This window comes from Colias philodice, chromosome 23, assembly GCF_061535455.1.
Source record: "Colias philodice isolate Cphi_HAF_F1 chromosome 23, ilColPhil1 Martin Lab GWU primary, whole genome shotgun sequence".
NCBI classification, from domain to species: Eukaryota; Metazoa; Arthropoda; class Insecta; order Lepidoptera; family Pieridae; genus Colias; species Colias philodice.
The window spans coordinates 5,003,607-5,031,586 of NC_143108.1; the positions used below are offsets into that span (position 1 = coordinate 5,003,607).

A 27,980-nucleotide genomic window follows, 5' to 3' on the forward strand; every position below is an offset into this window, starting at 1 on the left:
CATGTATAAAGTGTCTGTTGTCAACTGTAAATTGACAACGACATCTGTCACAAATACCGTGTCCGGTGTCGATGCCCCACAAGCGTCGAATGTCGATTGCCGAAGCATTTTTTTATTGAAGTTGAACAGTGAAATCTTTATTGTAATTATTTAGTTTAAATGTTGGCCCAGTATCCAGCTAGATAACCTTTATCAATACACCCTTTTTATTTTCTACACTGAGTAAGGTAACAAACCGCAGCAATTAGTACTATATCGAGTTTGTTTTGGAGTCTCAAAATGAGCAAGCGCCGTCGCGCTTCCTCCGTCGCAAGCCGGGGTGCTGATGGCGACGACAGCGATGATGTAGAACTGAGTAACCCTGGACCACCACCATCGAGGAAGAAAAAGAAATTGGAACCGGTGAGTGCTAATGTGTTGCCGCGTTGTTACGTGGAATAATAATTATTGTTCGTTCTGTCGTGCTGTGTAAGATACGTAATTCGGTTTGTTTATATCTTTGAACTTTTTATTTATTTGTTTATAATTACCTATTACTATCATGCGGTATGTGCTTTGCGCGAAATTATGCATGTACCTACATTACTGTACAAGCACAAATAAAATTCAAACACCTCATTCATTGATTTACTCATAGTATAAAAAAGTTTTTGTAAAATTTGTGTTTATGTGTGCTAGTATTTTTTTTTTCATTTCTTGCCAATTTTATTTGACTTATACAAGCGCTATTACTAGACATAGAACCTCCATTCAGTAGAGAAATATTAATATTAAATTGACCTCTTTTCAATACCTAAGTGTGTAGTTCGATATTACATAAATCAATGTTATGCACAAAGATGCTAAAGCAAGTTTTGAACACTAATTTGTTTGTAACATAATATAATCATTCAATTTATTTTAATTCCAGAGTGAAATATGCCAGCAGTTGTATGACACAATAAGATCATTCAAGAAAGAAGATGGAACGCTATTGTGTGATTCTTTCATCAGAGCGCCCAAGAGACGCCAGGAGCCGCAGTATTATGAAGTTGTGTCACATCCCATTGATTTGTTGAGAGTTAGTAAATTACTTTTAGCTAATATAATTATACATCAATTGGCTGTTATTACTACAGTAGTAAAGACATAATATGAAGAATAAATTGTATAGTACAATAGTTTAAAGAAAAGTTTAAATATCATTTTAATTTAGATATAACAGTTTAAACAGGCTGCCAGAAATACAATGAAATATCAAGTAATCATTTGTTAGATTCTTAAACAAAGAATTTTATCCCTATAATCATTATAAATTTTTGGTGGCTAAGTCAGACTGGAAAATAGAATTTTGTGTATCTACAACAGTATGTAGCTTGATCATGAATGAATTTGATTTCACCATACCTAATGTAAAACTAATTTCACATTTTATATTTTATTCTTTCATCAGGTACAACAAAAACTAAAAACCGACACATATGAGGATATAGATGAATTATCCGCTGATATAGAGTTGCTTGTAAATAATGCTAAAGCATTCTATAAGCCTGATTCTGAAGAATATAAAGATGCCATAGAGTTGTGGAAACTGTATACTAAGAATAGACAAGCACTTGAGAATGGTATGTTTTGATTTAAAAGAATTAACTTCAAGTCATTCCCATGTTCAATATAGAATTGATTTTTTGGAATTAACACATTAAAAAAATAAAGATATGTGTACCAAACACATGGAAAAGTTAAACAAAATTCAAACAAATTGTGTGAAAGAAAAAATATTTTGATTAAATAACAAATATAGCAGATATAAATGTTTTTAAGACACTTAAATATACTTAGTTGTTTTTATGTTTTTATTTCTTCAAAGATTTGTTCTTACTATATTACAAGTATTTCCTTTTTGTAGGCGATGAAATAAAAACACCAAAACAATCACGCAATGGTTCGTCAAGCAGACGATCAGATGTGGCTGAAGATATTTCCGAGACATCGACAAATAATGACGAGGACAATGTGTTTGAAGAGCTTTTTAATGCTGTGAGTTTTGGTCTTTCTTATATAGGCTGGAAATTTGTAATAACATCTAAAGAGAAACTACTCCTAGTGTGTAAATATTAAAAATATGTAATGACGATTCGAAAATGCTTCTAAAAGAAGTCTAATTGAATAAATATAAAATAAATGTTTGAGTTTGAGTTTTGAGTATGAGAATTTTTTTGAATGAAAAATTCTATTTTTTGAAAAGAAAGAAAATTATAATTGATAATAAATTTTCGATTTCTGATAATTCGCTTGCCGCACCCGAGAGTAGAACCGACTATAACTGTTATAAAATAATTACAACCTGTACTTTTATTTAATCAATACCCAGGGTGAAATCTCCCTTTTAAAGTATTTTAATGTCTCTAATAAATAAAAAAATAAGAATATTATGAATGCTATCAGTGCTGTGCTATCGCCTTATTCCATGTCGTGACAGTATTACCATGACGCCACCTTGAAATTTTATTCTCAACGCGTCTAAAGAAGTTTCACTTCAATGATATATTCATATTTTTCTAGTTCGTGTCCGCAAATGTAGACGGTCGACCACTCTACGGAGCATTCCAATTTCTACCATCGAAACGGCGCTATCCGGAATATTATGAAGTTATCGACTCGCCGATTGATTTAAAAACGATAGCTCAAAAGATACAAGCGAGCGAGTATTCCAATTTAACTGAATTGGAAAAGGATCTACTGCTTATGGTCAGGAATGCGTGCAACTTCAACGAGCCGGGCAGTCAAATATATAAAGACGCTAAAATGTTGAAGAAGGTAAGTGAATAAAATACATACAATATGTAATGTGCTTTCTTTTTGGATGTTTTGGCAGTTTTCTTGTTTTTAATATGTATGTACTTCAAAAAGTTGTTTGTGTTATCAATATTAATTTTTAAAGTGATTCGTTTTTAATGTTAGGATACTTGTAGTAACACTTTAGACAGAGAAAGATATAAAAAGAGAAGAAGGAACAAAAATAATAATATACAAAAGAGGGTTTTGTTTTTTGATACTTATTTTTAATTGTTTATTATCCATTTCAATTAAACAATGTTTCTTTTCCAGATAATTCAATTACGTAAACAAGAAATAGATCAACACGGGCGCAGCGGGCCGTCAAAGACCTCAGAACGTATAAGAAGCAAGCGCTCGTCGAGGGTTGTACCGATATTGTCCAGTCGAACTATGGCCATATTGGAACCGCCGGAGTCTGATGGGGAGCCCGAAGTTAAGGTAATTTTTGTGAGTTTTGAATTTTAATACTTATATAGCTTTCCACCCGCAGCTTCGGCCGCGCAGTTAAAGAAAAACCCGCATAGTTCCCGTTCCCGTGGGATTTCCGGGATAAAACCTATCCTATTTCCCGGGGTAAAAAGTAGCCTATGCCCTTTCTCGGGTATCAAAGTATCTCTATGCCAAATTTCATGACAATTGGTTCAGTAGTTAAGGCGTGATTGAGTAACAGACAGACAGACAGTTACTTTCGCATTTATAATATTAGTATGGATGTGGGGAGATCTCCCACACCAATTTCGGGATGTTGGTTTTTATGTGAAATTTATTAGCGAGTTCATGCTGATGAATTAGCAACTGTGCTATATGTGATTGAAAGAAAACTAGATTGATTTGTTTGTTTTTACAAGCTGACTATACCATATGTATGCTTTTTAATGGCCCTAAATTAATTTTTCAATAATTAATACTTTTGAAATTATCTCTTATCAATGTCAGACTAATTTCGAACTCAATGTCGGACTGTTTTCTGAAAATTCGATAATTGTATTGGATATTTTTATAAAGTAGTTTTAGAATAATAATAATTAGTAGTTTATAAGGTAAAAATGTGTAATTAATTTCCTCTAACCCAGTATATAAAATAAATTATGCACGTACCTACCTACCACCTAATTAGAAGTTAGTTGTATATTTAAGGGCCGATTTTTCAATCGCTAGTTAAAACTTACCCGTCCAATAAAGTATTACACGATAATATTAAAATGTCACCTGTAAACAGTCAAATACGGGCAATTAGTATACATTTTGAAATGGTAGTTTAATACGTTATTCGACGAATACGTTTTAACCAAAGATTGAAAAATGAGCCCTAATTCCTAAAATAAACTTTTTATTTTTAAACAGCATTCAGAGGATAGCGAAAGTGACGAAGATAAGAATGACAATGAAGATTCGCCGCAGTGGAAACTTCTGGAATCTGTCAAGAATCATGTAGGACCAAATGGTATGTTATTTTTATTTTTAAATTTAACCACAGATTTTTTAAATAAGTTTGTAATTTTAAATTTTATAAATCGTTATATTTTAAATATATAGAACCATTTTCTAATTCAAACAAATCTAGCAAACGACATTTCATCCCCCACGTGCGTTTAAAATTTACCAAGCTTCTTTTAAACAAGCTAAACAAAATGTAATAAAAAAAGACGTGTGTCACTCGGGGACTGCCGCGGTAAAGCTATTGCATGCTATGCCTTCAAGCCACACCTCCGCACCCGTCCCCGTGGGGAGCGTGAGGTTTTTTCGTTACGCAATTTCTGGATTCGTTCCCCGCGCTCAAGGCCCGCGATAGAAGCTATGCAATAGCTTAAAACAATAAATAAGTACGCATTTTCATTGTGTACTATAGGCGTACAATAAACAACTAGAATCTCAAAAATTGTCCGAAGCAAGAAACTCTGCCTATGCATCTCTGAGGCACAGTTTCTTAATGAGCAAATTAATAGATTCATTTTTTGCCAACTTTTTAATAAGCAATTGTAAGTCTAGTTGTTTACAGGGAAGTATAGAAAAATAATCACTATTTCAGGTACACCACTAGCCGATCCATTCTGGAAGCTTCCATCGCGTCGGGAATATCCAGATTATTACAAAGAAATCAAAAACCCAGTCTCTCTAAATCAGATTAAAAACAAAATTCGACGAGGAAACTACGGCACGGTATCCGAAGTGGCGGGAGATATGAATATTATGTTTGAGAACGCTAAACAGTATAATGTGCCTTCGTCTAGATTGTATAAGGACGCTGTTAAATTGCAACGGTAAGTTGTTCATTGGTTATGGTGCCCTGGTACTTTTATAAATGTGTAATTTATGTTTAGAATTTAAATGTATGGATTTTAATGCTTTATTATATAATGACTGTATGTGTTTATTTTAATATGAGGAGCTTTCCGTCCGCGGCTTCGCCCGCGTTTTCAAAGAAAAGCCGCATAGTTCCCGTTCCCGTGGGATTTCCGGGATAAAACCTATCCTATGTGTTAATCCAAGTTGCCCTCTATATGTGTGCTTAAAGAGTAACAAACACACATACACTGCCTCATAAACTTTCGCATTTATAATATTAGTAGGACATAATTTCTAATTTATCTGTTTTAAATTTGAATGGAAGCCTTATGATTATAATAATAAATATACTATTCTTATAATGTTTGTAAAACAAACTCAATAGTTCAAAGAATTTCGTGTACCTGTTCTGTCCTTGGTTTTCATAATAATCATATACAAATATACCTTCACATTAATTATTTTACGATATTCAAAACGTCAGATTTTTTTCTCTTCTATAATTCCTACTGGAATTGTTCTAAAAGGCATTTTATTTCAGGATAATGCAACAACGTGTGCAAGAGCTTTTGGATATAGTACAGAGCTCATCTAGTGATGACGAGAGTCTATCGTCCGTTAAGAACCAAGTCAACACGCCAAGACCACGAGGTATTTATTAATAATTTTATTGGAAAAAATGTAGGAAAAAAGCAATAATTTATACTTTTTTCAATATATGGCTTAACAATCACCAAATAAAAGATCGCCAAAAAATGACTGAGTGGTGTTGCCCCGTGGTGTAAAATATTAATTGAAATTAACACCTTATTTTATGGCAGTAATGTATAAAGTATTCTATATTATATTAGATATAGCTTATTAGAAAACTCTGCCCACACGCGAAGGCAGAGTTTTGCTTCGGACTATTTTTGAGCATTAGGCCTCCCCCACATTGGGCGTAGGCCGAGCGTACGCGTTTCCTGAGCGTGCTGCCGGCGTCGGCGCGGCGCGGACGTCGCGTCAGCGCGCCGTCTGTGGGGCGCGGGCTACGCGTTGTCCAGCGCCGCGCGGGCGCTGCGTGAACGCCGCGCAGACGCCGCGCTTACGTCGCGTTCCATGGGCGTTCGGGCGACGACGAGGGCAATGAGTGCGAGGGGCACGGCGCGGGCGGCCGAGTGCTTTAGACGCGACGTCGCGTCGGCGCGGCGCTTGCGCAGCGCTTGCATAGCGTTCGATGGCGCGACGCCCGCGCCCCACAGACGGCGCGCTGACGCGACGTCCGCGCCGCGCCGACGCCGGCAGCACGCTCAGGAAACGCGTACGCTCGGCGTACGCCCAATGTGGGGGAGGCCTTACTCTGAGTCTAGTTGTTATACATCGATGACCAATATACAATTTGTTTATATTTTCAAATAATAAAAAATTTGTTCAAGGCCGGCCACGAGTGAATCCTATACTACCATCAGCAAGTCCCTCACCGTCCCCCGCCCTTAAACCAAACATGCCGTTAAAGAAGAAATTGCACTATATATCCAAGCAATTGGTTGAATTCACGTGCTCTGATGGCAGACAGCCTATGTTGTTATTTATGGAGAAGCCAAGCAAGAAATTATATCCGGAGTATTATAATGTGATCGATCGACCAATTGATATGTTGATGATTGAGGCTAATATTAAGGTAATGCTATTGAAAATTTACAGTTTTTAAAATTGTCAAATAACTCAGGCCCCGGAATCACAGACGCAATAAAAAATCTATTGTGTCTTGGACCGATCGGGCTGTTCGGGGCTCAATGGGTTAATAAATGCTCTAAAGTGTCATGGCATGTGTGAGTTTTGCTATGATTATTTTAATCTATACTAATATTATAAAGCTGAAGAGTTTGTTTGTTTGAATTCGCTAATCTCGGGAACTACTGGTCCGATTTGAAAAATTCTTTCGGTGTTAGATAGCCTACTTATTGTGGAAGGCCATATATATCATCACGCTAAGACGAACAGGAGCGGAGCACAGCTACTAGCTAGTGTATGATATATTTGGTTGTTCGTGAAACAGATTTATATAATTAAACATACGAATTGACTATACAATTAAATATACAGGGTGTCCCACTGTTGGTATACTAAGCTCAAAGGAGGTTATAGTTTTGCATACGCTGAGTAAGTAAAAAATACTTATAAAATTCCAGACGCATTTTTTTTTTTCAAATAGATGAATTCTTAAAACTCTATGTGTACACCCAACAAGCAACCCGCCCAGCTTTGCTACCAACACGTGAGCTATCGTCACAGAATACATAATAGTAGCTAAACGCTACAGAACGGACACTCTCCGCCTCCCGCCAAAATTAAACTTACCTCACCCCCGCGCGATCAGACATAAAATGGGCCATATTTTTCTGCAAGGACGATACGCAACGAAGATTGACAACATTAATCAAATTGACTTAAAGTAATTTTATTATTTTGGATTTGTGATTATCGTTTTTCGTAGAAAATGGTTAGATATTGTGCTGTTTACGGATGTATTTCATCAGAAAAACGCGAATTTTTTTTTACGCTAGTCACAAATGTGCCAACCATAAAGCGTTAACACACACATTTGCAGTCTCTACAGTGTGACTGTCAAAACGATCATTTTGTATGGAGTGTCCGGGGTGTGCTATCGTTTAAGATTATGTGTTCATAGACAAAATGCTCATATTAGAGAAGCGGAATATGCCGGCTGCGCGAAGCTAGAGAAGAAAACATGGATTTTCAGGAAAAATTTAGCAAAATATTTTTGGCGTAATTTTGTTGTTTAAGTATTTTTTACGTAATCAGTGTATGCTTAACTACAAGTCCCTTCGCGCTTAGTATACCAATAGTGGGACACCCTGTATATTTATAGCATACAATATGGGTACAAAAAATAATTATACATTTACTTTTGAAATATTACATAAATAACTATCTAAGATTAAGGTATTGAAAAAATACAGCATTCTGTCGCATCAACGCGCTACGTGTGAATATAACCTAAAAATATCATAACATTTATTTTACATAATATAATCTGTGAAAAAAACAAAAATAAAATTATTCCAAATTCGAATATTTATTCCAGAACGATCGCTATTTATCCATAGACGAAATGGTATCCGATTTCCGCCTAATGTTCTCGAATTGCCGCCAATTTAACGAAGAAGGTTCCATGATATATGAAGATGCGAACCTTCTAGAACGTGTTCTAAATGAGAAACTAAAAGAACTACATAGTAGTTATGAGAGAAAAACTAACATAAAGACTTTCAAACCGGCGAAGTCAAGGCAACTGACGCCGTTCGAACAAAAGTTGAGGACTTTGTATGATGCTATACGCGATTATCGAGATCAAAAGGGTATGTTTTAATCATTTTATTAATGATTCCTAATATTGTAAAGAAGAAATATTCTTTTTTTTGAGATTTAAATAGGTTTAACTGAATACTGGATTGATTTAAAAACATATTTTTACAATAGAAAGCTATCTAACACAACATACACGTGCGGGCAGACATATTTTTACAATAGAAAGCTATCTATCTATTGTGTTGAAACGGGCGACATATAATCTATACTAATATTATAAAGCTGAAGAGTTTGTTTGTTTGAACGCGCAGGAACTACTGGTCCGATTTGTAAAACTCTTTCGGTGTTATAGATAGCCCATTTATCGGGGAAGGTTATAGGCTATATTTCATCATGGTAAGACCAACAGAAGCGGAGCAATGCGGGTGAAACCGCGCGGCACAGCTAGTAAAATATAATTACATTTATAAAGTAACAACAAAGAGGAGAATTTGATTGCATATTTTTTTTGTTGTCGATAAACTGTAAAACAACTACTATTTATTTATGAAATAATTTTTTGTACTTTTCGTGTGACAGTTTTTATCCTTTTTCAAGTTAGGCGACCCGACATAAATAATTTTTTGAACTGAAAACTTCTTTAGCGGCGTTGAGCACTATTTCTGTAATGGGTATAAAATCTTAAAGTCGCGTCAGGACACGTGACCTGATCGAAAAAGCGTAAGACGGATACCATTCCAAAATATCAAACATGCTCAACGTTAATAATCAAGTTTTCACTTCTGCCGGCACTCCCGGAGTGCAACCTGTCTTTTTTTTTTCAGCAAACCGCCAACTAGCGCTCATATTCATGAAACTGCCAAGCAAAACAGAATACCCGGATTACTACGAACTAATAAAGAATCCCATAGACATGGAGCGTATTGCGCACAAACTAAAGAACGGAGTCTATAATTCTGTGAACGAATTAGCTTCAGACTTCATATTAATGTTCGATAATGCGTGCAAATATAATGAGCCAGATTCGCAAATATATAAGGACGCGTTGATTTTGCAACGCGTCTGCTTACAGACTAAGCAAATGTTGAGGTGAGATTTTATTTGGTGTTTGATAATAAGTGGGAATAGATATTTTTTTTTCTTTTTGATGATTTTAAATACACCAAACATATGTATGAGGATATAATATAGTTTTGCAATGTCAATGACTCATTAGTTTTGGGCTTTTTGGTGATTTATATGCATGAGAGAATAAGTGTCATTGAATTAAATGAACACAGATTTTTCGGCTTTCAATTCAAATGTACTAAACATAATTGAGTGTTTCTAATTATCAACAAAGATGACATCCTAAATTCCGTTTAGTTTTTTTGTTAAAATTATTTTTAAAATATTAAAAACAGGACATAATTATTATAAGTAAATATTTTTACCGAATTATTTACAGAGAGGATGATGATGCAGTGCCAGATGTGCCAGCTGCAGTACAAGAGTTACTTCTCAACTTATTTACTACTGTATATAATCATCAAGATGAAGAGGGCAGGTAAATAGCTTATTTTTAAACATTTTCAAAGGGTTTAATTGTTTTTTTTAATTATCTCTTATACTTATATTTTTTTACACATAGCGCAAAAATTTTGATTCGAAACGGATAGTTTAGCTTCGAAGCAAACATTTTTCAAGCATATTGAGAAAAAAATATTATACCTACACAAAACTTTTTGATACGATTTAAAAACCGTTGTAATTTTTTTTTCTTAACTATGCAATTGTTTAAAAGAAACAATATATAAACCTAATAAATCAATGAATCCAGATTGCTATTAAAAAATTGGTTGTCTGTAAAGTCGGTTTACTGACGATAGTTGAACGTGACAACGTCCGATTGTGCTTCTTTGTCGCTCGTTCCGCGCTCTCGCTTGCACTTCAAGCCTTACATGGAACGCCTCAGAGCGAGGTAACGCCGCATGAGTCATGTTTTTTCGTGCGTGCAGCCGGCTCTATCGAATTATAAGACGTTGTCACGTCAATAATTTTTTACTCAATAATAATTTAAATATTCCAGATGCTATTCAGACAGCATGGCAGAATTGCCGGAACACGACGAATCGTCGAACGGTGAGAAAGTTCGAGCTATTTCCCTTGACCTTGTTAAGCGCAGACTTGACAAAGGTCTGTACAAGCGGCTTGATCACTTTCAGCAGGATATGTTCGCTGTTTTTGAAAGGTTTGTGGTAAATTTATCGTTATAAATGTTTTATTGGGCTATTAAGTTGTGAAGTAAAATTTGAATGTTTAAAAAAGTAACATTTTTGTTTCATTGATGTTTATTGTCGAGCCAATTTAATAGGCAACATTTGATGTCTATCAATTTTATCTTCATAGGGTGGTAACCTGCATAAAAACATCGAAAAAAATCGATAGGGACTTGAAACATTTGTCAATCGAACTTGTAACACATGTCAATAATTTATGATAATTTTTATTCCCAAGTAATCAATGCATTCGATTCTAGATGTCAGATTTCGATTTTTAGAGTAACGTCTCTGGTATTTAAAAAGAAAAAAGGTTTATTGACACAAAATTGTAGCGACGTCAGTTCTTTAAATCAGAAATTGTTTATTATGTTTAGAATGGTTTATCAGTAAAAACAAATCTTAAAATTACTTGTATCGGTCATTATTATTATAAATATGTAATCTTAATTGAAAAAAGTTAAGCAAATGTGCAGTTCTAAAAAAACGAAATATTATGTTATTCTATGTCGTCGTTACTAGGTTACGTTGTTAAATTTTGCTGAACTGTCAAATGTTGCCTATTAAAATGGCTCTACTATAGTTTAGTTTTATTTCTGAGTTTAATCAATGCGTATTGCGTACCTTATTGTTTATGGTACACTGTGTTAATGGTACATTTTTTTTATTGTATTATCTTTATCATTATTGCATTTGCTATTAATAAAACTCAGAAAATAATTCGCCATAGCTGAATTAGAAATTTTGTGTAGACAATACTCGTCATTATTTTTGGTCGGGCTGAAGTTAGGCGCGAGTCGCTACGTAAACGTAAACTATCGCATAAAATGTATAACTATACTACAACTAGTGGTCCGCCCCGGCTTCGCCCGTGGTACGTATGTTTAAACTATCCTATCTCTCAAGTTGGATCGAACTGCACATGGTGCGCGAATTTTATTATAATCGGTTAAGTGGTTTAGGAGTCCATTGAGGATAAACATTGTGACACGAGATTTATATATATTAAGAAGATAGCAGGAACTACCCAAATGATTACTGCTCATGCCAACTTCCGCCGGGCCAGTATATTTGTGGATAAATGTATTACATACACCATTTTAAATAAACTCTCTATTCCAGAGCCCGTCGTCTCTCCCGCACGGACAGTCAAATATTCGAAGACGCAGTAGAACTACAAGCATATTACATAGAACAGCGCGATATACTCTGTAGGAACACATTAGTTTCACCCGCGCTTAACTTCACGCGCGATACAATGACGACGTCCGTGGAATTGGTCAAACAGTGCAAATTGTTGCAAGAGAACGATGATGATGATGAAACTAGGTAAGTGTTATTTAATGAAAAATGTTTAAGGAATTTAAACCCGCTCTGGTAAGGTGAAATACGGGGGTTTGAATCCAGCCTCGTGATAGTTATTTTTTTATTCTTTAAAAAATTCTCATTTGAATGAATAGTTTAAAGTCGTTCCAAAATTTTCAAACTATAAAAAACTTCACAAATTCTAATAATAATTTCCCAAAAAAAGTGCTATAGCAATAAAAAATAATTTATATTATTTATACATACTATATTTTTATTCTTTCTTCATCAACTGATGAAATATAACCAATTTGCCTATTTTATATTAATATAACAATAATTCACACCAGGTCAAGTACAGATGAATCATTACCCGCTGGTGGGGCTCCGCCCCAAACTCAGTACTGCAAGGGCGAGTTCGTGTATGTACAAGCGGATAGAGGAGCCCGAGAGCCCGCCATAGTGCAAATAGCAAGACTCTTTACAAACGCGGACCACGTGCCCATGGCCTATGTGAATGTGTACTATCGGTGAGTTGAGTGACTAAAAATAGAAAATCTTTATTGATTTTTTTTTAAATAATACAGATTATATATTCTAAAAGCATTGAGATAATATTACTACGTATGGATGAGAACGAACAAAATCTGTGCGCCATTTTTTTGCTCTAACTAAGTATTAAAAATTATTATCTAGTTAGGTACTTACCAATGAAAAGTTATGTTAGTCACTTTTCCGTATTATTTGTATTATTTGTGCAATATCGTAACACACACGAAGACATATTTGATGCGTTTCACTTTAAAACAAATAAAAAATGAGCGTGCAGTTAAGCCATAATATGGCTTATGTTGAGCGGAACATAAGTGATGTAGGCGGTGTCGTCTCCATACGTATATCTCAATGTCTAAAAATTAGATCCGGTTCGAAGGACCATTGAAATCATTCATTCAATAATCGAATTTTCGAGAGAATCGGGATTAGAAATATATACCCTCATCTGTTAATTAGATAAAATGATTGTTTATAGGCTGATTTCAATGTTATGAATTTACAAACAACCTCTGGGGAAGGAGATGTGTTTGAATATAATATAAATAATGTGTGATAGTGAATAGCTGCGAGAGAAATAATAGTATAATTGTTGCCACTTTATGTACTAATGATAGTAAATAGAAAGTTGAAATATGTATATAGTACATACTAGATTTTTAAACAGACTCTGTACATCTCCATAATCCTTAAAAAATTTTTTTTGATATAATATGAAATAGCAATCAAAACGGATATATTTCGTTGCACTTGGGATGAATTCACGCGAGTAGCTTTATTTGTAATATGCTATAAAAAATTATGTATTTAGTTTGTATGTTAAATATTTCTAATTTCGATGTAACCAATTAAATGTAAAACCACTATCGTATTGGGAAACTGTAATGTTAGTGTGTTTTAAATAATAAATAAATAAATATATTTGATCGCAGCCCCCACGAAACATTCCACGTGCGCACACGCAAGTTCCTACACCAAGAGGTGTTCAAAACGGAAGCACATCGTAGTATTCCCTTGGATCAAGTGATCGGACGCTGCTATGTTATGAATGTCAAGGAGTACTTCAAGTTTAGACCTGAAGGTAATCTATACTTCTATACTAATATTATAAAGCTGAAGGGTTTGTTTGTTTGTTTGAACGAGCTAATCTCGGGAACTACTGGTCCGATTTGAAAAATTCTTTCGGTGTTTGATAGCCCATTTATCGAGGAAGGCTATCATCATGCTAAAACCAACAGGAGCGGAGAAATGCGGGTGAAACCGCGGGGAACAGCTAGTATTTAACATAAGGGTTTTGAGTTTTTGAATTATAGTGTCTGGTGTATTTTTAGTGTAATTGCATTGCGAATTTAATTATTTTGTCTCAAAAAATTACTCCTGTTATTATTCTAAATCTACCCTCTTACCGATTACCCACAGGGGTCCATTTAATGATGTAATTGTTTTTCGATGATTACATACTACGATTATATATTTTAGAACATCTATTCACTTATATTAGATTTTTCTCTAATATTTTTATGCAAATATTATGTCTCAATTAAAATAGATTTAAAACTAGCTAAAACAATGTCTATTCATAATTTTCACAGTTAAGTTATTTTAAATAACAATTCTTCTTAAACATAATTATTGTTTTCTTGTACATGATTTTCCCTTATATATTTTCAAACCAGGTTACGCAGACAAAGATGTCTATGTGTGCGAGAGTCGATACAATTCGAAAAATCGTTGGTTCAAGAAAATCAAGGTTTGGGAGGGGGCTGAAAAGGAGGTCACACTTGTGCCTAGAGAGGTAATATTAATGTGTATATTAAAGGTATTATTGTATGTGAATTTATAAAAAAAACTGTGTTGTGTTTTATTTTTTAGTTCAACATTTCATCGTACATAATTTAAGGAGGCATACATATGTGATAATATAGTGTTTTTCAACAATAGTCTGGGATGTTCTTATGTTATAGCCGAAATTTTATTATTTTTACCATCAAAAAATCTATGGGAAAATATTTATTTGGCTGGGAACTGGCCATAAAATAAATATTTTTCACAGTGACAAATGTATACGTTAAATCTTGGGATTTGCTAGTGAAGCTGAGAAGAATGCTGACATCTTCATCGAGTTTTTTTATTTCATTCATAAAAACTAAAATCACCATTTATAAACATTTTGTTTATCTGTCTGTATCTTGGCGGTGTATCACGCCGAAACTACTGAATGGATTTAAATGCAGTAAAGTTAACAACCTATACCCTGGGTTTTGGTTAAAAAGACCAAGCTTTTGGTTTAAAAAGACCAACCCTGAGTGATAAATGAAATTACATAGCTTTTGGTTTGAAATGATTAACAATTTTGCACCCTTCGCATGCTTTTAATTGTTAATCTAATAAATCAATTAAATTGATAGCTTTAATGTTTTGCCACATGCTTGCAAGGTTCACAAGACTAAAATTACAAAGAAGGTAAAGTTTGCAAGTTTCTTTGTAAAAATGTATCTCTGTAACTACTGAAATTGCATCGAAAATTCTTTCACAAGTTGAGAACTACTTCATATACCTGATCGATATAGGCATTACATTTGTTTGTCATTTATTTGTTTAATTAATTTTGTTTGGCTCTAAGCGAAGTGTTCATATAGCATGTTATAAAATAAAAATAGTAGTTGACTAAGACTTAATAATATGTTAGGACAATCTGTAATGATACTGGATGTTGTGATAATAAATGTTGTAAATTGCTTACAATCTTGTCAAAATACTTAAATATTTCTTGATAGTTCAGTTAACCATACACCTATAATTCGTCACCTAAAGTCAGTTTATCAAGTTCGGACTGTTACTTGATATGAAAGCTTTTCTTTTGTCTATCATTATTACTAGAGCGATAAAACTTTGAGATTATATTATATGAGGTCTTTGAGACCACTTTTAGAATACCAAAATAAATATATGAAAATTAATTCAATTTATTATTTCAAAGGTACTTTTTACACTGATCAAGTGACTGGACTATCAATAATCTGGAAAACAAAATTTGTCCATTAATATTTTTATTATAATTTATTTAAATTACTAATAAATATGTTAATATTTTGTCATATTCAGGTACCATTGGAACCAAATAGGACCGTATCAGTATTCCGTGAAAGAGTTGAAAAGCATAAAGACGAATTGGCTGAGCTCGAAGTTTTGGAAAATGTTCAGGAAAAGGAACGGCCGGTAAGATTTGTTCATGTACATAGACAATTATTTTTAAATTTAACTATTTCGAACTTTTGATGAAACTTTCGATGATGATGAAATAAGGTGTGAAGATAATGAATTTTGCGAAAGGTTCATTTCTTGAAGAAATATATGGATATGGTATGTTTTGCTATAGTTTTAATTCCGGATCAAGCCGGGGCGATGACCAGTATTCTATAAAAAGTGTTTTTTGTATTACATTAATTGTAATGGGTGAGAGTGCTTGTTCTACTGTTAATCTATATAATAAATAAAATAGTGAGTAGTAATAGTTTTTTTTTTTACTTAAGATGGGGAAGCGCTTGACCACAATCTCGCCTGATGGAAAGCTGAGATGTGGTCTAAGATGGTACGCGCTTCCCTAGTAGGTACCGGTTCAGTATGACTGTAAATTGTATTCTTTGTATACAAACAGGACGTGGTGATGTACAACCCTTTGGGCACGGACGACGAGAACACGTACTACGAGCAGTACAACACTGTCTGCTCCGGCGTTATAAAGACCGGTGACTATGTGTATGTGGTCACAGACGGCGGCAAACAGCTCATAGCGCAGGTCGACACCATCTGGGAGACCGGCGAGTGAGTACACACAGACACACATGCAAATATTCACTTATAATACCACAAGAGCTTCAAAATTATCGGGTATTTTCCGATAGGTTCGCTCGCAGGGAACCTTTAGGGAAATGCCAGATAATTTTGAAGCTCGTGTGGTATTCGGGGGATTATTTTTCCGTCCCAAATGTCGGCCAATAATTTCACAATTGAATTCAACCTGTCAGTTTGACGTCAACTACCAGAGAAAATTTTCAAAAAATTATCAGTATAATACCATGTAGGTTGTACCACGTGACGTCGAATGGTGCAATTCTATTGGTCGATATTTGGGTCGGAAAAATAATCACTATAATGCAATGGTTGGTGGTAATGAAACACTTGACTCGACTGTAGTGTATAATAATGTATTGAACTGCTATTACAAGTGCACTTAAACTGAAGAACCACAGGACTATATAGTATGATGCACACGTACAAAGCATACATGATACATTACACACTACAATAATAAACACACACATTTACAGCGTAACCGGGCTTATAACATAAACCCACGCTCACGCACGTGCTCTCGTATACCAAAAACCCACGCTCACGCACGTGCTCTCGTATACCAAAAACCCACGCTCACGCACGTGCTCTCGTATAACATAAACCCACGCTCACGCAGTGCTTTGTATAACATAAACCCACGCTCACGCAGTGCTTTGTATAACATAAACCCACGCTCACGCACGTGCTCTCGTATACCAAAAACCCACGCTCACGCACGTGCTCTCGTATAACATAAACCCACGCTCACGCAGTGCTTTGTATAACATAAACCCACGCTCACGCACGTGCTCTCGTATACCAAAAACACACGCGCATGCACACTGCAATGCACATGCAATTAATCACACAGACACTCAAAAATGTCAACAACCAGAATATTTGAACTATATTCTGATTGAATTTAAACGAGATTCATTAAATGCTAGTATTTATAATGTTATTTAAATTGCGAATTATTGGATTTGAAGCAAAAAAATATTTAATTTAAATAATTTACTTTTCAGCAACAAATGCTACTTCCGCGGTCCATTCCTCATTTTCCCTTCAGAAGTGGTGAACATTATAAACAAGGTATATTTAGTTATTCCTCAGAATCTTTAGAATTCATTTTATAAAGACCTCTCATAATAACTATATGAATATTTTTTTTCAGCCATTCTACAAACAAGAAGTGCTTCTAACTACAATGCACGATACAAGTCCACTAGTAGGCATTGTCGGAAAATGTGCTGTACTCGACTATGATGACTATCTTAAATGTGAGTAAAATATCTCGTAAATTCAATATGTTGTGTATTAAAGCTGTGTTTTTGACAAGCAAATACCAATAATTCAATATTTCGATCTGAATTAAAAGCTTTTTATTATTATTTTATAAAAGCGGCTTAATACAAGAACAATAGCCGTGCCCTGCGGTTTTACGCGCATTGCTCCGCTCCTGTTGGTCTTAGCGTAATGATATATATTTATTTATTTTATTTATTTATTTATTTAATTTAATTCAGATACTTGCAATATCCATATAATTGTTAGTATCATGTTACCTTAAAAAACTATGTTAGTATTAAAATTACACAATTCATTATCAACAATACTATTTTAAATCATAATGTGCTTGAGACATGGATTTTATTCCAATGTCTCAAGACATTGCTTTCCCATCTATCCACGAAGAGAGATAGGATGCTGCTGGACGATTGCCGGACACGGCGCAACATGGATGCTGCTCTTTTCCGCATGATTGCGTGGAACCCGTCAGTGCGCGCCTCCGCAAACATTCCTGACGCACTGCAGTATCTCGGCAACCCCAGCAACATCCTAAACATATTATTATATTGAACCCGGAGGGTATTGATCGCTCTCTGGGTGTAGCTAACCCATAGGCTACACGTGTAAAACGATTGGCAAAACGCTTTAAACAGACTCACCTTTACTTCTCGAGAGCAGCGTGCAAACCTACGGGCCAGCATGTTACCCCTGACGGCCAACGCCCTCCTCTCCCTCTCAATGTCGGCATCATCCACGAGTTCATCCGTGACCCAGTGGCCCAGATACTTGTATTGAGAGACCCTCTGTAATGGTGTATTGTCGAGAAACACCGGCGGGACTGAGTCAACTCTAAAACCACGCGATTGAAACACTAAAAGGTTACTCTTCTTTACATTATATCTGAGCCCGTGGGCCACGGCAAAATCTTCACACTTTTCTAAAAGCTTTCGTAACGCACTGATTGATGGAGCCAACAAAACCATGTCGTCTGCGTAACTTAAGTTGTTGACAAATTTACCGTTAATCGAGCAGCCGACACCAGTTCTATTGAGCCCGACAATCAGCTCATCCACATAAAAGTTAAAGAGCCGAGGAGACGTCAACCCCCCCTGTCTCACTCCGCACTCCAACCCGTACGGTTCAGAGAACACATTATTCCACCTCACCGAATTAATATAGCCTATAGCCTTTCTCGATAAATGGGCTATCTAACACCGAAATAATTTTTCAGATCGGAATTCCTGAGATTAGCGCGTTCAAACAGACAAACAAACAAACTCTTCAGATTTACATAAGAACATGTCATTCCCTGCTTTATTTTTATATTTATTTAATTATTATTTAATTGTGTCTCTTTCTTTATAGTTATTCGTAATAAATGTTTTCAGGCCGGCCAACAGAAATATCAGAAAACGACGTGTTTGTATGCGAGTCGTTATATGATGAATCTAACCGCGTGGCGAGAAAACTAAAGTCTGGTTTGAGGAAGTTTGAGCACACCAAAGATGTCACTGTTGATGAGGTACGACATAATATGGGTTATTTGTAATGTTTAGAGTTATCGAGTTCAGAAAAGTAGTTTTTTGTGTTGTATATGGGCTTAGGAAGATATAGGCTATTTGAAAATCATGAATTATATGATGTGCCGCTTCCAAATGCTAATTCCTTACAACTTTACTTTATGTCCAGATTTATATGAATTTCAACTAGTGTAAACAGTGTTTGAAATAATTAATTATGACCCAAATTTTAAGTAGATGGTTTGATGGTTGGTTTTTAGTAGAGTTTATTTACAAGTTTTCCTGAAAGTTATCTTTATCCCTATTGGGCAGAGAGAGAGCGATATTAAAACATAAGAAAGGAGGTTAAATTAAAGTAATGTGTATGTTCATTAATTTTCGATCCCCGGTCAGGGCAAATATTTGTGTGATGAACTCAATTATTTGTTCTTGGGTCTGGGTGTTATTATCTATATATGTATTTATTAAATATTATATTTATCGTCGCCTAGTACCCACAACACAAGCCTTAATTGAGCTTACTGTGGGACTAGGTCGATTTGTGTAATAATGTCCTATAATATTTATTTATTATTATTTAAAAAAAAAAAATTTATTTAATTTGTTATTTTTACAGGTATATTACTTCCCAAAACCTCTGGGTCCGCCTCTTTTAGCAAGCGCTCAAGAGGTTGGCAGCGCTGCGTTCACGCATAAGGCGTTTACACATAATATGAACTCGGATTGTATGGTAAGATTTAATACGTTCATAAAGTAGTAGTGTCATGAAATTTTGTGTTTCATTTAATTTTTTTTTTTCAATTTGAGTCAAATTGTTTATACATAGACTAGTTTTATTTTTCTTGATACATATTTACCTTATTTATAGGATAGCATCAATAAAATACTGAAAATTTTGCATTAGTTACATACATGCATTTGTTATCGACAATAAGAATAAAAACTCATAGTAATTTGAAAAAAAATGTGAATGTTATTTTCTAATGCGTAAAGTAATTACAGTATGGCATTTATAAAATTATCATATTTTTTAACTGCAAACAAGAGTTTTTATTTTCATTTACTCTCATACTTTTAAAGATCTAAGTATAATCCAATATCAAATGTAAGATTGAAAAAAAAAATACTTTATTTATTTATCTTACGTATCTACAAAATAATAAATATTGCAGGATGTGAAGCCACAATTCACGAATCTCATTAACACAACAATCGGAAGTCAAGATGTGGAAATGATATTAGAGAATTCCTTGGACGATTCTTCATTAGCTTCGCCGGCTACACCGCTGTCTATAGGTAAATAATCACAATATAAATAAATACTATATCGTTTGGTAAATAATTATTTAACTTATTATGGTTGTTAGGGAAATAGAAAATCTTATAAAATGGTTAGCTTACTTGAATCAAAATTGAAAATACATTATTTTTTTATTTCACATCTTATCGAATTGTGTAAAAAAAAAGACGGGTTGATGCATGACGTTGAGCATGTTTGATATTTTGGAATGGTATACGTCTTACGCTTTTTCGATCAGGTCACGTGTCCTGACGCTAGTTTAAGATTTTATACCAATTACAGAAAAAGTGCTCAACGCCGCTAAAGAAGTTTTCACTTAAAAAATTAATGTATTAATCACTTAAAACAATAATTGTAACACACTCATGCTTGCTACATGCATAATTAATAGGTAATTACAAGGACATGCATGTTTTCTTAAAACTATGTTAAACTATATGACAAATAAATCGCGACTTAAAATCTCTTCAACCGTTTACTAAAAAGGAGAAGCTTCTTTTGTCATCAGTATGTCCATTTAATATATTTTTTAAAATTATTAATTTTCCCCAGGTGGCAACAGCAACCCATACAACCCGTCGCTCATACAAACGCCAAGCCAAGAGAAGAACACGAACCAATCGGCCGCGCCCGCTACGGGCAAGAAGAAGAAAGAACAGAAACAGAAGATCGTCACCGGCTACATATTATACTCGAGCGAAGTGCGCAAGGCGATAGTGGCCAATAACCCGGAGTGCACTTTTGGTGAGATTATATTATATACTAGCTTATGCCCACGACTTTATACGTGCATCCCCGTTTTTCCCCGTTCCCGCAAGAATTTCGGGAAATCCTTTCTTAGCGGATGCCTACGTCCTAACATCTACCTGCATGCCAAATTTCAGCCCGATACGTCCAGTGGTTTGGGCTGTGCGTTGATAGATCACTATATCAGTCACCTTTGAGTTTTATATAATATATAGATATTTTATAATTGCAGGTGAAATATCCCGTATTGTGGGCAACGAATGGCGCTCTTTACCAGCATCAACGAAGCAGTGCTGGGAGGAGCGAGCCGCCAAGTGCAACGAGGAGACCGCCGCCAGACTCGCTGAGGAGATGAAGGAAATTGCGCAACATGTTAGTATTAGCCAAGAAGCTTTATCTAATACACTGGAGATTTCGGTATGAACATTAACTTGTAACAACACCTAACTTGCCAAGTTGGTGTGAAAGGGATAAAAAAACATACAGGCGTCATTCCATGTCATATTTTCTTGTTACAAGTTAATGTTCCTACTGAAATATCCAGTGTATTAGATATAAGCCTCTTGGTATTAGCAAAAAAAAAAAAGACGGGTTGCACTGGGGGAGTGCCGGCAGAAGTGAAAACTTGATTATTAACGTTGAGCATGTTTGATATCCATCCGTCTTACGCTTTTTCGATCAGGTCACGTGTCCTGACGCGAGTTTAAGATTTTATACCCAACGCCGCTAAAGAAGTTTTCACTTCAAAAATGGCCACGAATTCGATCAGAAGAACACCCCCGTACAAGATCGGCGATAATTTTTTACTAGCTGTGTTTCGCGGTTTCTCCGGCATGGCTCAGCTCCTGTTGGTCTTAGCGTAATGTTAAATAGCCTGTAGCCTTCCTCGACAAATGGGCTATCTAACACCGAAAGAAATTTGCAAATCGGACCAGTAGTTCCTGAGATTAGCGCGTTCAAACAAAGAAACAAACAAACTCTTCAGCATTTGATTATACTTTTGCAAATGGCGGTGGCTCTGATCTGTATCTATGTGGGTCGTTAATCATCAGTTAGAGGTTTCTTGTTATGAAAAATAAATGTTATTATACAGGGTGTAATCGTTAAGTGTGCACAGGCGATTATTCCGTATTTATTACAGATATCAAAAAACTGATATCAAAAGTACTTAACCTAATGAGTAAAATGGCCATAATAATTTTTTAACAATAAAACGAGAAATATCCAAAAATGTTACATTAAACGCTTCCATAACGCTTTATGGTTGGCACATTTGTGACTAGCGTAAAAAAAAATCGCGTTTTTCTGATGAAATACTTCCGTAAACAGCACAATATCTAACCATTTTCTACGAAAAACGATAATCCAAAATAATAAAATTACTGTCAATTTGATAGAAAAATCCTTGTAGAAAAATGCGGCCCATTTATAGCATGATCGTGCGGGGTGAGGTAAGTGTTTAATTTTGGCAGGAGGCGGAGAGTGTTCTGTAGCGTTTAGCTACTATTATGTATTCTGTGACGTGAGTTTTGTGTGGATGTATGAGTGGATGCACGGATGGTGGATGGTTGTATGGATGGGTACATATCTGTTGTGTATGACGGAGGTTTGCGAAGTGTTAGTGAGCTGTAAGGGTTTTGATGGATGGATGGATGTGTTAACGATGTATGTGTCCTATATTGTGGGAAAATTTTGCACAAAACGATGAGAAAGATAGAATTTGTCTTTAGTTCAAAATATAAGCTTCACAATTCACATACATAGTTAATTTGTATACGTATTTGAAATCGCTCTATTGAAACTACATATTATATTTTTATTTTTGTTTTGAAGTGAAACTTCTTTAGGCGCGTTGAGAGCAAAATTTCAAGGTCGCGTCATGGCAAAACCTGCATGACGTTAAGCGACAATTTTGAATATTGCCAAAGAAGTTTCACTTCTGACACGTGTGCTCGGCACCCACGGTCTTTTTTTACATTAAAACTTTTCCACTTACAGACAACAATGGAAATGACGTACGAGTGCGCGTGGGACACGTGCGACTATCAGTTCGAAGATATCAACGACTGTATGGAGCATTGTATCGGCGAAGGTGGCAATAGTAAGTGTTTATACTAATTTAGCACATTTTGTGTAACTACCCTCAATTTTTAATATTGGACGATAAAAATATTGAAATGAAATTGAAGTCATCCATTAACAGGATATGTTTTCCAGTTTTTTTTCTCATTACAATAACTCATATTTTAATCCTGTTTATTGATTGATGTTATTGTGTCTCTAATTTTTAATATAAATGTAATAATTATATAGTATTTCAATATCTAATACTAATAATTTGTTAATGCTGCTAGTGATTGGAACTTATATCGAAACCAAGAAAAGTAAACTGGAACGTGAGTATGTTTCTACTGTTTCAAATTTAAAGTTTACTTAATGTACTTACCTTCGATCGTAGTGTGTAAATACTATTATCAAAACATTTTAGTTAGCTAATCTAATATATCCCTTTTCATTGTCCAAAAAAAAATATTTGTTAACATTGCTACGATAAACTCACAATCACGCTCAAAAATTGTCTGAAGCAAAACTCTGCCTACGTGTATCATAGGCAGAGTTTTTTAATGAACGGTATTATAATTTAATATAATAATTTTATCGTATTTTTTTTTATAAAGCGATTTTGCCTGCATCTTTTCTTTCTGTACTTGAGCTTGTAGTTCTTTACGTTTATTTAAAAAAATTTCGATTGGGTAGTCTTCTTTTTTTTTTTAAATAGTATGAGGTATTTGTAAGTTTTTTTATTTATTTTATTTATTTATTATAATTTATGTATTAATAAATTTTGAACTTTAGTGCCACGAAATAAGACACCAATTTGAATGTTTTAAAACCGCACTTTTTCTGACGACAAATTGTGAGTAGTTGTTTATAGTACATTAATGTTCTACTCTCTATTTATAGTTCTATTGCCTATTTATCTATTTATAGAAGGTTATGTTCTATTGATATATAATGTAGTTAGATATAAGTTACATATTATGTAATATTGACATGATTTTAAAAGAGCAACTATGGAGTTTCTTGCCGATTCTTCTCCATAGATACTGCTTTCCGAATCGGTGGTAAATGTTAAAAATACTTATGTAATGACGATTCGAAAGTGTTACTAAATAGTAGTCTAATTGAATAAATGAATGTTTGAGTTTGAGTTTATCTATTAGCTTTTTAATGAACGGTATTATAATTTATGTATTAATAAATTATGAACTTTAGTGCCACGTAATAAGACACTAATTTGAATGATTTAATACCGCACTTTCTGACGACAAATTGTGAGTAGTTGTTTATAGTACACTAGCTGTGCCGCGTGGTTTCACCCGCGTGGCTCCGCTCCTGTTGGTCTTAGTGTGATAATATATAGCCTATATTACTTGTGGATAATGTAGCTTTCGAATGGTGAAATAATTTTTAAAATCGGTCCAGTAGTTTATGAGCCTATTTATTACAATTAAACAAACAAACAAAGTTTTCCTCTTTATAATATTAGTGTAGATTAATGTTCTACTCTCTATTTATACAAGGTTATATTCTATTGCCTATCTATTAGCTTTTTAAACATTTTAAATGCTAAATTTAAACAATCCCTTCCCGTTTACATGCGCATCGGCAGCGGGCCACGTGCAGCAGCACTACCGCGGCGGCGGGTCGACCAGCACTAACGAATACCCGTGTCTATGGAGAAGTTGTACTAGAGTCCGTAAGGGACAGGCTCCGTTCCCGAACTTACCACGATTGTTGCGACATGTACGAGATTTACATGTTAATAAGGGAAATGGGAAGCTCACTGCTGTTCATGAGAGGTCTAGGTAAGGTTATTGATTTCAAAATATAGTGAATACTAGTGGTCCGCCCCGGCTTTGCCCTTTGTGGTACATATTTCGCAATAAAAGCTAGCCTATATCCTTTCTCGGGTATCAAAATATCTCCATACCAAATTTCATGCAAATTGGTTCAGTAGTTTAGGCGTGATTGAGTAACAGACAGACAGACAGACAGAGTTACTTTCGCATTTATAATATTAAGTATGGATTAATTATTATTTTATAATTTATTTTCTAGGAACTTTATGCCGTCCAGTAAGAAACCGAAGTCGTACACGACTACCTTACGTGGTGGGGTGTTGTCGCCTGGAGGTTAGATTACTCTTTTGTTTCTTAAAGTTATTAAGTGTTGGAACGAAATTATAGTGGTGATACTAAATATAAAGTGTACTTTTATATAATTGCTTACGATAACTTAACTTAAAAAAAGTCCTCGAAAACTGTTTTGGTTTGAGAAGGAAGCCATAATTCTTATCAGCGCTCAGAATGAAGTGACTTTTAAAATCAATAAATTTAAATCAAATAATGAATAGTTTTATGTTTAACGTATAGTTGTAACCGATATAAAAGACGGTGAACATGGAAAAAAATCCTGAAATGACCATTAATTATCATTAGGGGCCACTGAAAATCAGTGGCACGAATGGTTTTATTATCATTCGTGCCGAATACTGAGTTGGTCCCTTTTGTCAACGTGAAAATGCACGTACCTTCCCACATTATATGAATACATATTTTGATGATAATTACTTATTCATGATAAATAATTTAATGTGTATATATGTGTGTTGCTAAATGTTTATATTGTGTAAAATCTCATGCTCTGGTGTATTTGTGTTATGTTGACAATATACGTTTATTTATTTATTTATTTAATTCGTATACGTTTCCTTTACAGCATCTCTATCAGGCATGTCTCCAATGGCCCGCAGCACCCCCTCCCCCGGGTGCGGGGAGGGCGCCGGCGGGGTGGGGGGCGCTGTGGGGGGCGCGGGGGGCAGGCCGCCCTTGGAGCCGTTGTTTGTTAGCGCACCGCCACGTGTGCAGAGGGTGACACACTCGGATGCGTATATACGGTGAGTGTGTGTGTGTGTGTAGGGTATATAATATAGTGGGAGGGATAGTGGGTGGGAGGCAGTGGCTCGCGCTCTGCTGTGAGCGCAGCGCGTTGCTTCTGGGAGCGTTGTTATACAGTGTCGCTGTCAAGGGTATGTTTTCTTCTCTAGCTTCGCAGCCGGCATATACCGCTTCGCTAATGTGAGCATTTTGTCTATGAAAACATAATCTTAAACGATAGGTCACGTGCTGATATCAAAGTTGGGCGAGTTGCTTGTTATGGGTGTACACATAGAGTTTTAAGAATTCATCTATTTGAAAAAAAACTGCGTCTGGAATTTTATAAGTATTTTTTACGTACTCAGCGTATGCAAAACTATAACCTCCTTTGAACTTAGTATACCAATAGTAGGACACCCTGTATATAGTGAGAGGGATATCAGGTGCAGCATTCGCTCGCGCTCTAGCGCGTGAGGTAAAGATAAAATATTCAGAATCACTATCAGGCATGTAAAAGTGTGCATAGTGTCACCAATGGCCCGCAGGACCCTCTCTCCCGGTCGCTGGGAAGGTACTGGCAGGAATTACCTTTATGTATCAACCTTGAATATCATTCCAGAAGGTATTTTAAGCTAAATTTGCAGTTAACAACAAATTTCTCGGTTAACAAGAAATTTGTTGTTCCTTATGTTTTTAACGCTACCACTATAATACTAATATTAACATTTCAATTTACAGATACATCGAGGGCCTGCACTCTGAGCAGAAATACATAACACCATGGGAAAAGTCCCTAACACCGATGCCGGCAAATCCCGACCCAGCACACTTCAATATGCACAAAATACCCGCACATTGGATAACTGAAGAAGCAATTAACGGATATCTCGCTCAAGACAAAAATCTAACAGAAAGCGACATACAAAAAATGGACCAGAACACGAAAATATTGAGAGGCCTCTGTGCGCTCAGAGATTTCATGATGAAAGACGCGTATTCTATCTATAAGTCGTTTTAATTTCAGAATAATCAAACAGAAGATAAGTTTCGGATCTCTTTCGTTTCGTTCGTTCAATCTCAACCGGTCTTTACATTCACGTATGACAGTTACACTTACGCACTATATTATGTCTTTTAGTTATTTAATTGTATTATCGCAGGGGAAAGTTGCTAATTTTGAATAATTTTATCAAATTCTCTAATATTATATGACAAGAATGAAGGCAATTCATTTAGAATGATGTTCGACGATTTGTGGAAATCAAGAAATGACTTTCTAGGACGCGAGAACTCAAAATCTTACGAATGAGCTATCTATTAGCATTAGTTTTAGATGATTTTTATACTCTCTTAGTAAGAATCTTGTATACATACATAAGTTTAAATCCTAACTAAATAATAAATGTATTGATAAATAAATGTTTGTTTTATTAATTTCCTATATCACCTCACATCTAAGCGTATTCACTAGAATATCTTTATATATAAAAAGTACGTGTCAATTTGTTTGTCTGCAACTAGGGTTTGGGTCCCGGGACGTCTCGTGTCTCGAAGTCCCGGGACTTTTTGTAAATTTCGTTGTCTCGTGTCCCGGGACTTTTGGGTCGAGACTCGAGACGAGACACGATAGTCGTATGTATGTATTGTATTAATTTTTATTTTCAAAGCATTGCATGAGCCTAGCTAGCGCCATCTGTTACTGTAATGAATAATTACTTGGTCTACATACTTCATACATAAAATTTAGAACTACTTTATAAAGCCTTAAACTCAATTAAACCGACTTCTGTTGAAAATGAGAGAGTGTTTACTT

At 35.1% G+C, this 27,980-nt stretch overlaps 2 protein-coding genes across 5 annotated transcripts; one reads left to right on the forward strand and one right to left on the reverse strand.

The window, feature by feature from the left end:
• Positions 1–64: 64 nt before the first annotated feature.
• On the forward strand, positions 65–27,586 carry polybromo (protein). 4 transcript variants are annotated; one of them, XM_089709829.1, is made up of 33 exons: positions 65–402; positions 911–1,060; positions 1,433–1,604; positions 1,889–2,019; positions 2,545–2,799; positions 3,091–3,267; positions 4,165–4,264; positions 4,850–5,081; positions 5,648–5,757; positions 6,522–6,766; positions 8,195–8,468; positions 9,243–9,507; positions 9,866–9,964; positions 10,487–10,648; positions 11,799–12,005; positions 12,332–12,511; positions 13,466–13,614; positions 14,210–14,328; positions 15,639–15,752; positions 16,192–16,358; positions 17,396–17,462; positions 17,545–17,650; positions 19,049–19,182; positions 19,797–19,910; positions 20,353–20,476; positions 21,033–21,224; positions 21,460–21,599; positions 23,226–23,328; positions 23,582–23,623; positions 24,901–25,096; positions 25,350–25,423; positions 26,010–26,187; positions 26,906–27,586. In XM_089709829.1, exons 1-33 carry the CDS (start codon positions 280–282, stop codon positions 27,183–27,185), a joined length of 5,181 nt encoding a protein of 1,726 aa, XP_089565955.1. In that variant the 5' UTR covers positions 65–279; the 3' UTR covers positions 27,186–27,586. The 4 variants fall into 4 exon arrangements, with proteins under 4 accessions (XP_089565955.1, XP_089565956.1, XP_089565957.1 ...); XM_089709830.1 differs by having other exon boundaries at positions 3,091–3,258; XM_089709831.1 differs by lacking the exon at positions 23,582–23,623 and having other exon boundaries at positions 24,889–25,096.
• On the reverse strand, positions 17,876–18,966 carry LOC149478024 (uncharacterized). The gene is made up of 2 exons (XM_089709638.1): positions 18,952–18,966; positions 17,876–18,868 (listed from the first exon to the last, which is right to left on the reverse strand). Exons 1-2 carry the CDS (start codon positions 18,964–18,966, stop codon positions 17,996–17,998), a joined length of 888 nt encoding a protein of 295 aa, XP_089565764.1. The 3' UTR covers positions 17,876–17,995.
• Positions 27,587–27,980: the final 394 nt, after the last annotated feature.